Source organism: Triticum dicoccoides, chromosome 2A, assembly GCF_002162155.2.
Source record: "Triticum dicoccoides isolate Atlit2015 ecotype Zavitan chromosome 2A, WEW_v2.0, whole genome shotgun sequence".
In the NCBI taxonomy this organism is placed as follows: Eukaryota; Viridiplantae; Streptophyta; class Magnoliopsida; order Poales; family Poaceae; genus Triticum; species Triticum dicoccoides.
In genome coordinates, this window is record NC_041382.1 from 78,311,997 (window position 1) to 78,324,235 (window position 12,239).

A 12,239-nucleotide genomic window follows, 5' to 3' on the forward strand; every position below is an offset into this window, starting at 1 on the left:
TGAAGAAGCAAATGCTCATGAGAAGCATGATGATGGGAGGAATGGGAGGAATGGGAGGTGCCATGGGCGGCCGAATGGGAGGTGGAATGGGCGGTTACATGAACATGATGGGAGGTGCCATGAATGGTGGATTTGATGAAAACATGGGAGGTGGCTTTGGTGGCAACATGAATGGTGACTTCGGTGGCATGGGTGGTGGCTTTAGTGGCAACATGGTCGGCATGGGAGGTGGCTTTGATGGCAATATGAGCGGCATGGGAGGTGGCTTCGGCGGCAACATGAGCGGCATGGGAGATGGCTTCGGCGGAAACATGAGCGACATGGGAGGTGGCAATGAAGGTGCTTCCGGTGGAGTTCGCGGCAACGATGAAAACATCGATAAAGAAGCCATTGATGATGATGATCATACCACCATCCACAATGTTACTAGTGACAAGAGGTCGAAAATTGAGTGATGTTCATGTGCATTTTAATTTTTTGGACCAAGAGCTCTATTTGAGACGATGCACTTTTGGTTGTAGGATTTCAAACTTTGATTGATGATACACTTTCGTTGGTAGAATTATGAAAATTTATTGTGATCTGAATGTGCAAATGCGACTGTACATAGGCTGTGCACAGGCAGCCGGCTTTTACGTCTCCGGTTTGCATCACCTATTAAAGTCGCTCTTTTGCATCTCCAATATATATTATCTATTGGAGTTGTCTTTTTTTTAAATGTAAACATCTCTTGTTTTACATCTAATTAACATATTTTATTGGAGATGCTCTTAGCCTGGCTCAGGCCACCAAATCCCTAAGTCTGACTCAGGCTAAACATGAAATAATATACTAAGTCCATGTCTATCATATCCTTCTATTGGTCTACCAACATAATTTATTGTACTGCGTTTCTCAGGCTGAAGTCATGAACCAAACAACTACAATGCGAGCATGCCTGACTGGCAAAAATCATTGATGCCTCCGGCTCCTCTCAGGCAGCCATTTTTGTCAGGCAAGCTACGCAGGTCGTCAACCAAACATCCCCTTACTCTCGTTGTTCATGGTCGTCTGAAGCTGACCATACACAATTTCTTCTTCTTGTTCTCTATCTCCTTCAAGATGGCACCATAGCTCGTGAATCTGTTGTGATTGTTCGGCTTCTTGATTAACTCGTGGTGGTCCAAGACTATCACCGCATGTGTTGCATTTCGATCACTCGACAGGGAGAAGGCCTCACTGATCGCCGCTGCCTCCAAACACTCGGGTGACATCAATCTTTCGACCACCGTGGCGGAGGCTCTACGGAAGAGCCCCGTTTCCTCTCGGCAGACTGCTGCCGATGTTACCGAGACCACCATCAAACCTAAAACTTTAGACTCGTCCCTGTAACATACCTGAACATATATTCGATGCAAACTTTAGGAGTACTCAATATTGGACACGGTTGCAAATCTGTATCTCTGGTGGTACCATTGATCATCATAATGTTAAAAAAAATGTGACGAAGTTCAGCAGCCAACACGAGGATGGAAACTGCAATACTCTTGTCGAAATGGCAACGCATACATAACCCAATTGGCACTTGCAAAACGTTACTACCGTGCATACAACATATAAGAATCCAAATCGACACAGTGAATTCACGAGATTAATGTCACATGTACGCGTTTTCTTCCAATGGGGTATCACAAAGAGACCACAAACGAATTCCACCATCATACATACACAATACTCTAGTGCAAACTTGTAAGCAAGTAGCCCGGAGGAGTAGTATCGAACATCGTCACCAGACCCATAATGATCCACCAAACTTCACGGCTAGCTATTGATGATTATGATCTAGTAATAGCACAAATAAGCAAGTCTAAAAAAGTTTCCATGGTAATGCCGATTAGGATGACTACTAATGGACGAAGAAAGTCTGCATAAACTCTCTTTTTCCTCTGAAAACTTGTATCTGTTGGAATCACTCACAACCATCAGTGGAATGACGATTAGGCCTTGCCAAAATCCCCGGATATCTTCTCTTCTTAGCTTTGTCTGCCAATAACCCAACCCAAGATTTCATCAGATTACCACATAAAAGAACATTGTCATATCAACATTAACCATCCAACAATGTAACTTCAAGTACTGTAAATCTAAAGACCATGTCATTCATTTTCCAGCAATGAAGTAACTTCTATCTTGTGAGATATTACAGAATTTGAATCTTTCTCGTCCATTCAATTCGTAGTGCTAACAAACACACAACTGATGATATGAACTTGCAACATCAGATATTAACTGTTCTCAAAGGGGCATCTACCAAAATGTAGTGGCATAGCACCACCATAAAGTACTAGATGTGCATCCATTTACTGTCATGTTATTTATTTATTACATGATCAAACAGTTTACTTCTTTTTACTGGAGTATAAAAGCATTAAAGTGAGTCACAGAACAGTGGACAAAGGCACAATGGCAATTCTACCAAAATGTAGTGGGCATAGCGCCACATAAAAATTGATAATTATTAAAAGGACTAGAGGTGTGCCATTTTACCGTCATGTTATTTATTTACAAGATCAAACAGTTCACTCCTTTTTACCAGAGTGACGGAACATGGTATAAAGTAATAAATGCCAAATGCAGCTAAGAAGAGTAGACTCGTATGTCATAGCTAAAACTTCAAAACTTTGGGCCTTCCCATCGGTTTCGATGGAGAAATTAGTAATGACAAGAAAACTCAAGAAAGGTGCTTGCAGACAGTTTGGAAGCATGCAAACATTGTTATAATCACACTCACTGCAAAGATACAACGATCACAGTGAGTGATGGAGCGTAAGCAATTTGATTTGCTTTTTTTCTAATACATAGAACTGATCGTTTTTGCTATCATCACTTCCTAACAAAAGCATACGGTAGAACTGCATCAGTTGGCTACTTGCACGATTTAAGAATGATGCCAATCCCAATTTACTATGCAATGACCAGAGGAAATAGCAAAAACCTCATTGGTTTGATATGCAACGATGCTCCATCATAATAACAAATATCAACAGCAGTAGGCAGTAATCAACAACACCGGAGGACTGTTTTCATTCTATGAGGAGGATACACAAAATATGCAGATTATAATTGAAAAGACCATATGGCTCACAGATACAGGGGGCAAAGCAAAGGGAGTAGTATACCTCAACAAAACTGCGATGGCGCTTTCCTGTCCGCCTGGCCACCCCTCCACACACTAAGAACGAGCGCTGGGATGATAACAAAGCAAGCTGTCGCGTGCATACCAAATAGTGCCACATCTATGATTACGGAGGCGACCATTTCACCCTGAGATATCGAACCCTCCACGTGCGGCGACAGCATCGCCACCAGAAGACCAGCGACCATTAGAAGGAAGAAGGCCACATCCGCAACATATCCAAGCACCGCGGTGCGCGGAAGCCTAAACATGTCTGCAACCGACTCCCGCGTGAATGCTCCTGATGCGCTCTGAGGACAGCAATTTCAACAAAACCACAGGGATGAGCATGAGTATGTATGGAATGGTTCGGAAATGGAAGGATGCAAATGAAGTGATGAACATGAACACACATGGAAAAAATTAGTAGTACCACTGATCAGGACAACCTGAACTGTATATTGAAACTTAGTTAGAACATAATGCTAACAATGGGCTCATCCACTAGCATATGTACTGCATTACTGCTGCAATTCGACCACAATAAAGATCACAGGGAGTCAATTTGCACAATAAACTACTAATACTACTCATCAGGACAACCTGAACTACGAAATTAATTACTAACATAATATATATGGCAACTTAATTAGAACATAATGATAACACTGGCCTATGTACTACTGTAATTCGACCGGAATAAAGATCACAGGGAGTCAATTTGCGCGATACCTTCTTGAATGCCGAAGTGGATCCAGATACAAGTGCAATCACGTAGGCCACGCACATCAACAAGACGAGAAGCGCGACCAGCACAAGGATACTGTAGATGAGGACCTTGAGGCCCCAGTACATGATGGCCTGCAGGAACACGAATTGCGCGGAGCTCTCGCCCCAGGCGCGGCTCGCCACGACCTGTCCAGCCGTGGCCGCGGAGATGACCCACGCGACCCCGAAGCCCAGGTAGGGGAGGGCTCCCGCCGCGACGCAGAGGGCGCGCCCCAGCGCCAGCATCGGGGCGAGGGCCAAGTGCACGAGCGCCAGCACCACGACGACGATCCTCGCCGGCGGGGGCGGGGGCGGGGGCGGGAGCGGCGGCGAGGGCAGCACCGCGTCGGCGACGGCCATCGATCGGTACGGGAAACCCTAGCTCCTGGAAGCTTCTCGCCGTGGGAGGAGGCGGCGAGGGGACGGGGGTTTGTGGGAAATGGGGATTAGCGAGGAACACGGGAGTGGGTTTTGCGGCAAGCTGTCCCTCTTGCCTTCCGGGTTCAGATCTGACCCACTTCCTCTCGACTAGCGCATTCGGGTTCTAACCGGGTACGTGGAAATAGTGAGTGCCCGATTCGATCCTGCACAATTACAGAATTTCATTTTTTTATAAGAACTACCGAATTTATTTTTTTGACAGAACTTCTCCTCCTTTATTCACTTAGCAAAATAGTGGCATCCTTTACAAGTAATGGATGGAAGAAGTACATCCAATGCCGAATTCATTCAGATAGGAGGAGAAAAATTAACTATCCTAGCAAGTTCGCGAGCTACTTTATTACTCTCTCTATATTACAATGATCATAAATTACATGATTAAAATCTGACGACATGAAATAGCAATCGTCAATAATTGCACTTGCCACCGAAGAGGAGTTAAAAACATGCCCCTTCCCCTCCCGACCTAGCCCTTCCCCCGCCGCCCCCGCGCGGCGGCGGGGAGGGCTTCCGGCACGGCCGCCCCCGAGTTCTCCCTCCTCCCTCCTCCTCCTCCCTCCCTCCCCTCCCCCCCCCTCGCGCCGCCAGAGGGCCTGGCCGGGCAAAGCTCGCCCGGGCCGGCGGCGGCGGGGTCTTCTGGTTCCCCCACGTACAGAGGAGTGGAGCGGGCCCTTCTCTTCGGCTGGGGGCACGGCGCGGCGTCGCCTGGCGTGCTGTGGCGCTGGGTGGGGGCCGCGTGGCCGACGGTGCGACTGGTGGTGGTCGCGCGGGGCCCAGCTATCGCGGCGGATCTGGCGTGACGGGGCTCCTGCGACGAGGGCTGCCGACGGCGCGGCCCGGCGGCCCTGGGCGTCGGGTGGCGGCTGCTGACAGCGAGGAGACCGGCGCAATAGCGGCTTGGTGGCGATGGTGGCGGTGTGTGCCGGTCGGATCTGGCGATTTCCGGTGGGCGGCGCGGGTTGGGGCACTGGCCCGGCGTGGCTGCTGCTCTGGCTGTGGGCGGTGGCGGCGAGGCGGCTCAGCCCTCTGGTGGAGGCTTCCATTCGTCGCGCCGGCACCACGGCGGCTCGGCGGGTTGCCTGCGGCGACGGCGGCTGGATTTCTGGCGTCCGTTCGTTTGTAGGCGGCCTGATTCGACCTTCGAGCCATCTTCGCGATGTCCGGCCGCTATCTTCGTCAAAGGGCTGGCCCTCCCCCGCTGCGGTCCATCACCCGTCTCGCACCTGGCAGCAAGACCGAGATCGTCTCGCGCCCGGCAGCAGGACTGACCTCGTCTCGCGCCCGACAGCAGGACCGAGCTCATCTCGTGCCCGGCGGCAGGACCATGCTCGTCTCGCGCCCGCCAGCAGGACCGAGCTCGTCTCGCGCCTGGTGTCGCAGAACGGGTCGATGAAGGCCAAGTTTGGCCGGCCTATTGGGTCTCGGCACTGGGGGCCGTCCATGTGCTTTGGTTGGGGTAGCGGCGGATCTCGAGTGAGGTGGTGTCAAGGTCTTGGATGCCGGGGCGGCAGCCCTGGTGGTGGTTCTGCGGTGCTCGTGGGCAGAGCCCATGGCTTGGTGTTGTCCGGTCTCCACGGCCGTGTGGGCGGCGTGGTAGCCGGGGTGTGGCGTTCGGTGGTGGTGAGTGGTGGCCGGGGTGAAAACCTGCTTTATCTTTGGACGGACCAGCGGCGGCAAAACTCGTTTCCTTCTTGAAGGCGTCTTCGCGGCTCTCATTGCCCATCGTGGTGCTCTAGGAGAAACTCTGATCCTCGGATCGGACGGTGGCGGCGCCCTAGTGTCGTTCCCTTCCTGAAGGTGCCGCCTTGGAGCCCACGGTTCGTCATATGCGGCTTCACCTCTCGGTGTAGTGCTTGGGTTGCTGTTGCTGCGCTCAGCGCTTATGTATCCTGCCTTGGGTGCGTGTGTGCGTGGGTGTGCTCTTGTATCGGATGCTGTTGATCATTACTTTATATATAAAGCGGGGCGAAAGCCTTTTTAAAAAAAAAGCTTCTGCAACCTCCATGCTATCTGAGTTGATCACAATCTTACTGCATCCAATGGTTCTGGCTAGATTCAAGCCAAATCTGACAGCCAATGCCTCTGAAGGGAAAGAATCATAGCATATGTCCACTTCTGGTAGCATTGGCCTTCATTAGAATGAGTGAATCATCTGCAAACAAAAAATTTTGACACTGCTGGTGCATCACGACAAACTTTGACCCCCACGAGGTCCCCGTCATTTTCAGCCCTGGAAAGTAGGGCAGTTAATCCCTCCGTGCAAAGAAGAAAAAGATATGGCGAAATGTTTAAATTTATTACTCCCTCCGACCCATATTAAGTGGCGCTAGTCTTGCGTTAATTAATATGGATCGGAGGGAGTACTGTTCTTTTTTCCAAACATAATAATAAGAGTTGAGTCCCAATCGGGATCTTCGAAAGTATCAAAACTGGTGTCAAACTATTATGATTGCACAATTAGGTAGATTTTCATGAAGAACCGGCTTCAAAGGAAAAGACAATATTGTCAAAAGCAACTGAAAGTCATGATATATCTTTCCGTCTGGAAATAGATTTTGATGAATAACCTGTTTGAAATGGAAAACACACCCAATAACTAGATGAAAAAAATACAGTTGCAGTTCAATGTCGTGAAAAAATGACGCTATGGACCACAATCCATCGTGCACATCTAAGAAGTGTCTTCGGATATTACCGTCGACAAAAAAAATTGGGTAAAGTATGTGACAGTTTTCAACAACACAAAACAAAGGCAAGCAGACACCTCATCCACGACAGACAGCCCACGTTGCGATTGCCGACGAGATTCAAGGATCGAGAATTCTACCGAGATCGAAATGGAAATTCAGTCGACTGGATTTTAGTAAAAATGAAAGAAAAAGGGCACATGTCTTTTTTTTCACGGTTAGCGAATCTTGTAAACAAAAAATTGGATAAAAATGTCTAAGCTATTTCTCGACCGTTGCTTTTTAGGCTAATTCTTTCTTACATTAAGATTTGTGAGAAAAAATTGTCTTCACTTATTCAACATAAAACACAACACAATCAAAGTTAGCGGGCTTCTTCAATTTATACATGCATTTTGTTGTCAAATTCAGAATAACAAATTGATGAACAAACCGGTCTAGTGCGGCCTCTTAATGGTTCAGCTCGTCTTTGTAACATAGATATTCAATTCAAATTTATTTACCAAATATCTAACACTGATTGCGAATTCGTATCCCTGGTCATAGCATTAATCATCATAATGTTCAAAATGCTGACGAAGTTCAGCAGCAAATATGAGGGTGAAAACGACAATACAAGCATACCACCAGGTAGAGTTAACATTCTAACAGAGGACCCAACGACTACGAAGGCAGTAGATAACCACTCCTGATAAACATAACCACGAGGATACTCGAAATGGAACGCATACATAGCCCACTTGCAGAACGTTACTACCATGCATACAACATAAGAATGCAAACCGACGGCAGTCATACCAATTCATCACCAGATTAATGTCTCATGAAATGGAAGCATTTTCTTCCAACAGGGTATTACAAACAGGGCACAAATTCTACCATCATGTATACACAAATACTCCAGAGCAAACTTGTAAGCAAGTAGCCCGGAGCAGCATCGAACATCACCACCAGATCCATAATAACCCAACAAACTTCACGGCTATTGATGATTACAGTCTAGTAATATCAGAAATAAGCAAGTCTACAAAAGTTCCCATGGCTAGGATGTACTAATAGTAGAAGAAGCAAGTCTGCAAAGACTCCTTTTCCTCTGAAAACTTGTATCTGTTGAGATAACTCACAACCATCAGCGGAATGGGCACTGTAGCTCCTTGCCAAATTCTCCGGACACCTTCACAAAAGAACATTGTCATATCAACATTAAGCATCCAATAGTATATTTTCAACTTTCAAGTACTATAAATCTAAAGCCCATGCCACTCATTTTCCAGCAATGAAGTAACTTCTATCTTGTGAGATATTATAGAATTCGAATCTTTCTCATCCTTGCAATTGGTAGTGCTAACAAACACACAACTGGTGATATGAACTTGAAACATCAGATATTAACTGTTCTCAAATGGACGTCTGCCAAAATGTAGTGGCATAGCACCACCTTAGAGTACTAGATGTGCATACATTTACTGTCATGTTATTTATGTAAGTAGTAGATGTGCATACATTTACTGTCATGTTATTTATGTAAGTACTAGATGTGCATACATTTACTATTATGTTATTTATGTACATGATCAAACATATTACTTATTTTTACTGAAGTATAAACGCATTAAACTGAGTCACAGAACAGCAGACAAAGGCCCAATGGTAATTCTACCAAAATTTAGTGAACATAGCGCTACATAGAAGTTGATAATTGTTAAAAGGACTGGAGGAGATGATCAAACAGTTCTCTTCTTTTTACCGGAGTGACGGAACTCGGTACAAAGTCATAAATGCGAAATGCAGCTAAGAAGAGTAGACTCGTATGCCATAGCCAAAACTTCAAAACTTTGGGTCTTCCCATTGGTTTCAATGGAGAAATTAGCAATGACAAGAAAACTCAAGAAAGGTGCTTCCATACAGTTTGGAAGCATGCAAACATTGTTATATAATCTCACTCGCTGCAAAGATACAACGATCACAGGGGATGATGGGGCGTAAGCAATTAATATTGCTTATTTTTTCTAATATGTAAAAGGAATGTCGTTTTTATTAACATCACTTCGTAACAAAAGTGATCAAACTGTTCACTTTCCATCTTTGGGAAAGCCATCTCCATCGATCTGGGAGTGGATGGAGATGTAACACTGGCAGTGTCAGCATAGGCTGTTGGATGCTGGCGTGCAATGGAGACGTGTTCTCCATTATGTCAGGCCTTAACCTAGAGATTGTTTGCTGCAATGATAGGGGGCCTAATAGTCCAGCAAAGAGTAAGGCGCTTAGGGAGTTTGCTGACTCATTACATGCTGCAATTTTCTGTATCAATGAGACTAAACTGGCTGTGATCGACCAGTACACTATTATGGAATGTTTTGGTCGTCTTACGACGGTTTTTCTTACCTTCCTGTGTGCAAGACTAAGGGAGGGGTCGTTATCGCCTGGAATTCCTCCATGCTACAGATTTCTAACTTTGTGAATGATACAAACTTCATCATGGGCTATGTTTGGCCATCCGAGGGTGCGCCTTGGTGGCTTTCAGTGGTTTACAGACCACAAGAGGATCAGGAGCAGATCTCAGCTCACCGCCAGCATTGCCCTGGCCTACGGTTGGTGTTAGGGGAATTTAACCTGATTCTACAGGCATCTGACAAGAATAATGCTAACCTGGACCGATGGGAAGATTCAAGCAGTTCATTGATGTTAATGGCCTCAAAGATCTGTACTTGCATGGGCACAGCCACATGTTTACGTGGAGTAACGAGCAGGAATCACCCACGCTTACCAAGATTGACAGAGTTTTTGTCTCAGTGGATTGGGAATTGGAGCATCCGAACTGTTTCCTTTAGGTGCTATCCACGGCGTACTCTGATCATTGTCCGCTTCATTTGACGCTGAGTGAGCACATTCAACCAAGGCGCCGCCTCAGGTTTGAGATTTCCTGGGCAAAACTTAAGGGTTTTGAGGAGGCGGTCAAGGAGGTGTGGGCCTGCGACACTGCCATTACTGACCCATTCAAGCGCTTATATTTGCTGTTGAGAAACACATCATGTTATCTCACGGCTTGGGGACAAAAGAGCAGTGGGAATGTGAAGCTGCAGATCACCGTCGCAAATTATGTGATTTTGTGCCTCAATAGTGCGCAGGATTGGAGATCTCTCTCGGCGGAGGGGAGGTGGTTGAGACGCACGTCGAAGCAGCTAGTGCTGGGTCTTGCATCGCTTGAGCATATGATCGCGAGACAATGCTCATGTATAAGATGGCTGAGAGACAGAGATGCTACTACAAAGCTTTTCAATCTTTATTGCCAATGGGAAAAAAACATACCGGCGATTACCCATGGGGGTGACACCATTACGGATCAATACGGGGAAGAGGTAATGGCAAAGCAAAGATCTAGGGTGGACTGGTTACACACGGGTGATCGCAACACCGGATTCTTCCACGCGAAAGCAGCTGCTAGGAAGAGCCAGAATCACATTGTCTCACTCTCACTTGAAGATGGTGCAGGTGTTCTTCGCGAGAGTAAGGAGGAAATTGTGGCAGAAATTCAAGGTTTCTATACCAACCTGTACAGAGCACAGGAGGAGCTGGATATTGAGGCAGTTTTACATCACGTTCCAGTAATGGTTACAGACCAGATGAACGAAATGCTTTTAAGGCCATTTACAGCAGAGGAAGTGTGTGCAGCACTTTTCTCCATGAAACCATCAAAGGCGCCGGGGGTGGATGGATTTAATGCCAACTTTTATCAGCGACATTGGGACCTCATTAAGGAGGATGTAACCCAGGCGGTGCTCGGGTTTCTACATGATGATCATATGCCGGAAATGATCAGCAAAACGGCAATAGTTCTTATACCGTAAGTGAAACATCCAAGGAATACTACCCGGTATAGGCCGATCTCCTTATGCAACATCATTTACAAATTATGTTCTAAAGTTTTGGTTAACCGCCTTCGTGAGATCCTTGATGAGATTATAGCAGAAGAACACGGTGCATTTGTACCTGGGAGACTGATCACAGACAATGTACTCACAGCTTATAAGTGCACCCACTCTATGAAGCGAAAGAAGGGTAAACATGGATGGTATGCAGTTAAAATCGATATGATGAAAGCTTATGACCAGTCGAATGGCCATATTTACAAGGTGTTATGCAACAGCTTGGTTTTGCAGAAGTATGGTTTCTCTAGTTATGAAATGTGTTACCTTAATCAGCTTTCAGGTAAAGGTGAATGGGGAGCTTCTTCTCTCTTTTAAACCTACAAGAGGGTTTACACAAGGGGATCCCATATCCACATATCACTAGTAGAAAAAGGGCCTGTAGTCCCGGTTCATAAGGGCCTGTAGTCCCGGTTCTTGAACCGGGACCAACCGGTACTAAAGGAAATTTTTTCATTTTTTTTAAATTTTTTTTGATTTTTTTGTTTTTTTTTATTTTCAAATTTCTGAATTATTTTAACCTCTAATCTCTAATCACCCCTCATCATTCCAAATCATCTAACTTCCCGGACGGTCACCCATCCTCCCACTCCCCCAGCCTGAGCACGCTTAACTTCCGGGTTCTATTCTCCCTCGTTTCCAAGTCTGCACTCGTTGTTTTCCTGATAATAGTAAGATGTCAATCCTATTAACCCTCAGGAGTTTAGCTTGAGCATGAAGTCACACATTTCACTATTTGAGTTTGAAACTATTGTTCTAAAAAACAATAATTTTTTAGTAACACTAATATTTTTTGAATAAGTAGTTTGACCATTGTTTGACCACAGTTTGACCATAGTTTGACCAGATTTGACCAAAATTCAAAAAAACTGAAATAATTATTTAATAACACTAATATTCTTGAATAATTATTTAGTAACACTAATAGTTCTTGAATAAGTAGTTTGACCATAGTTTGACTAGATTTAATGAAAATTTTAAAAAACTGAAATTTGAGCATAACTTTTTTTCCTTTTGGAATTTGAGGATTCTACAAATTTGCAAATAGGCCGTAGGCAGTTTCCATCGGATGTAACTTTTTGAGTAGATGATTTTTCATATAAATTTTTTTTTAATCTGAGTTCGTATGTAAAAGTTATGCCCATTTTACAAATTCCAGAGAGATTTTGTAAATAAAGTCGAAATTCATATTTGTAAATTTTCCCAACAACTAGACCACATATCACATGGGAAACTTATATTTTTTTTGACATTTCCATCATT

The 12,239-nt window shown here is 45.3% G+C and overlaps 1 protein-coding gene across 1 annotated transcript; it reads right to left on the reverse strand.

Annotated features, from left to right (window-relative positions):
* Positions 1-1,564: 1,564 nt before the first annotated feature.
* LOC119353403 lies at positions 1,565-4,357 on the reverse strand. Its single transcript, XM_037620031.1, has 3 exons — positions 3,887-4,357; positions 3,159-3,465; positions 1,565-2,022 (listed from the first exon to the last, which is right to left on the reverse strand). Exons 1-2 carry the CDS (start codon positions 4,280-4,282, stop codon positions 3,160-3,162), a joined length of 702 nt encoding a protein of 233 aa, XP_037475928.1. The 5' UTR covers positions 4,283-4,357; the 3' UTR covers positions 1,565-2,022; position 3,159.
* Between the last annotated feature and the right edge of the window lie 7,882 nt (positions 4,358-12,239).

What these genes read in the sequence shown, in the direction of transcription:
- LOC119353403 (XM_037620031.1), bottom strand. Translation starts at nt 4,282, where the DNA reads ATGGCCGTCGCCGACGCGGTGCTGCCCTCGCCGCCGCTCCCGCCCCCG. An exon ending in CCACTTCGGCATTCAAGAAG is followed by an intron (nt 3,466 to 3,886) that starts GTATCGCGCAAA and finishes TGCTGTCCTCAG; the next exon opens with AGCGCATCAGGAGCATTCAC.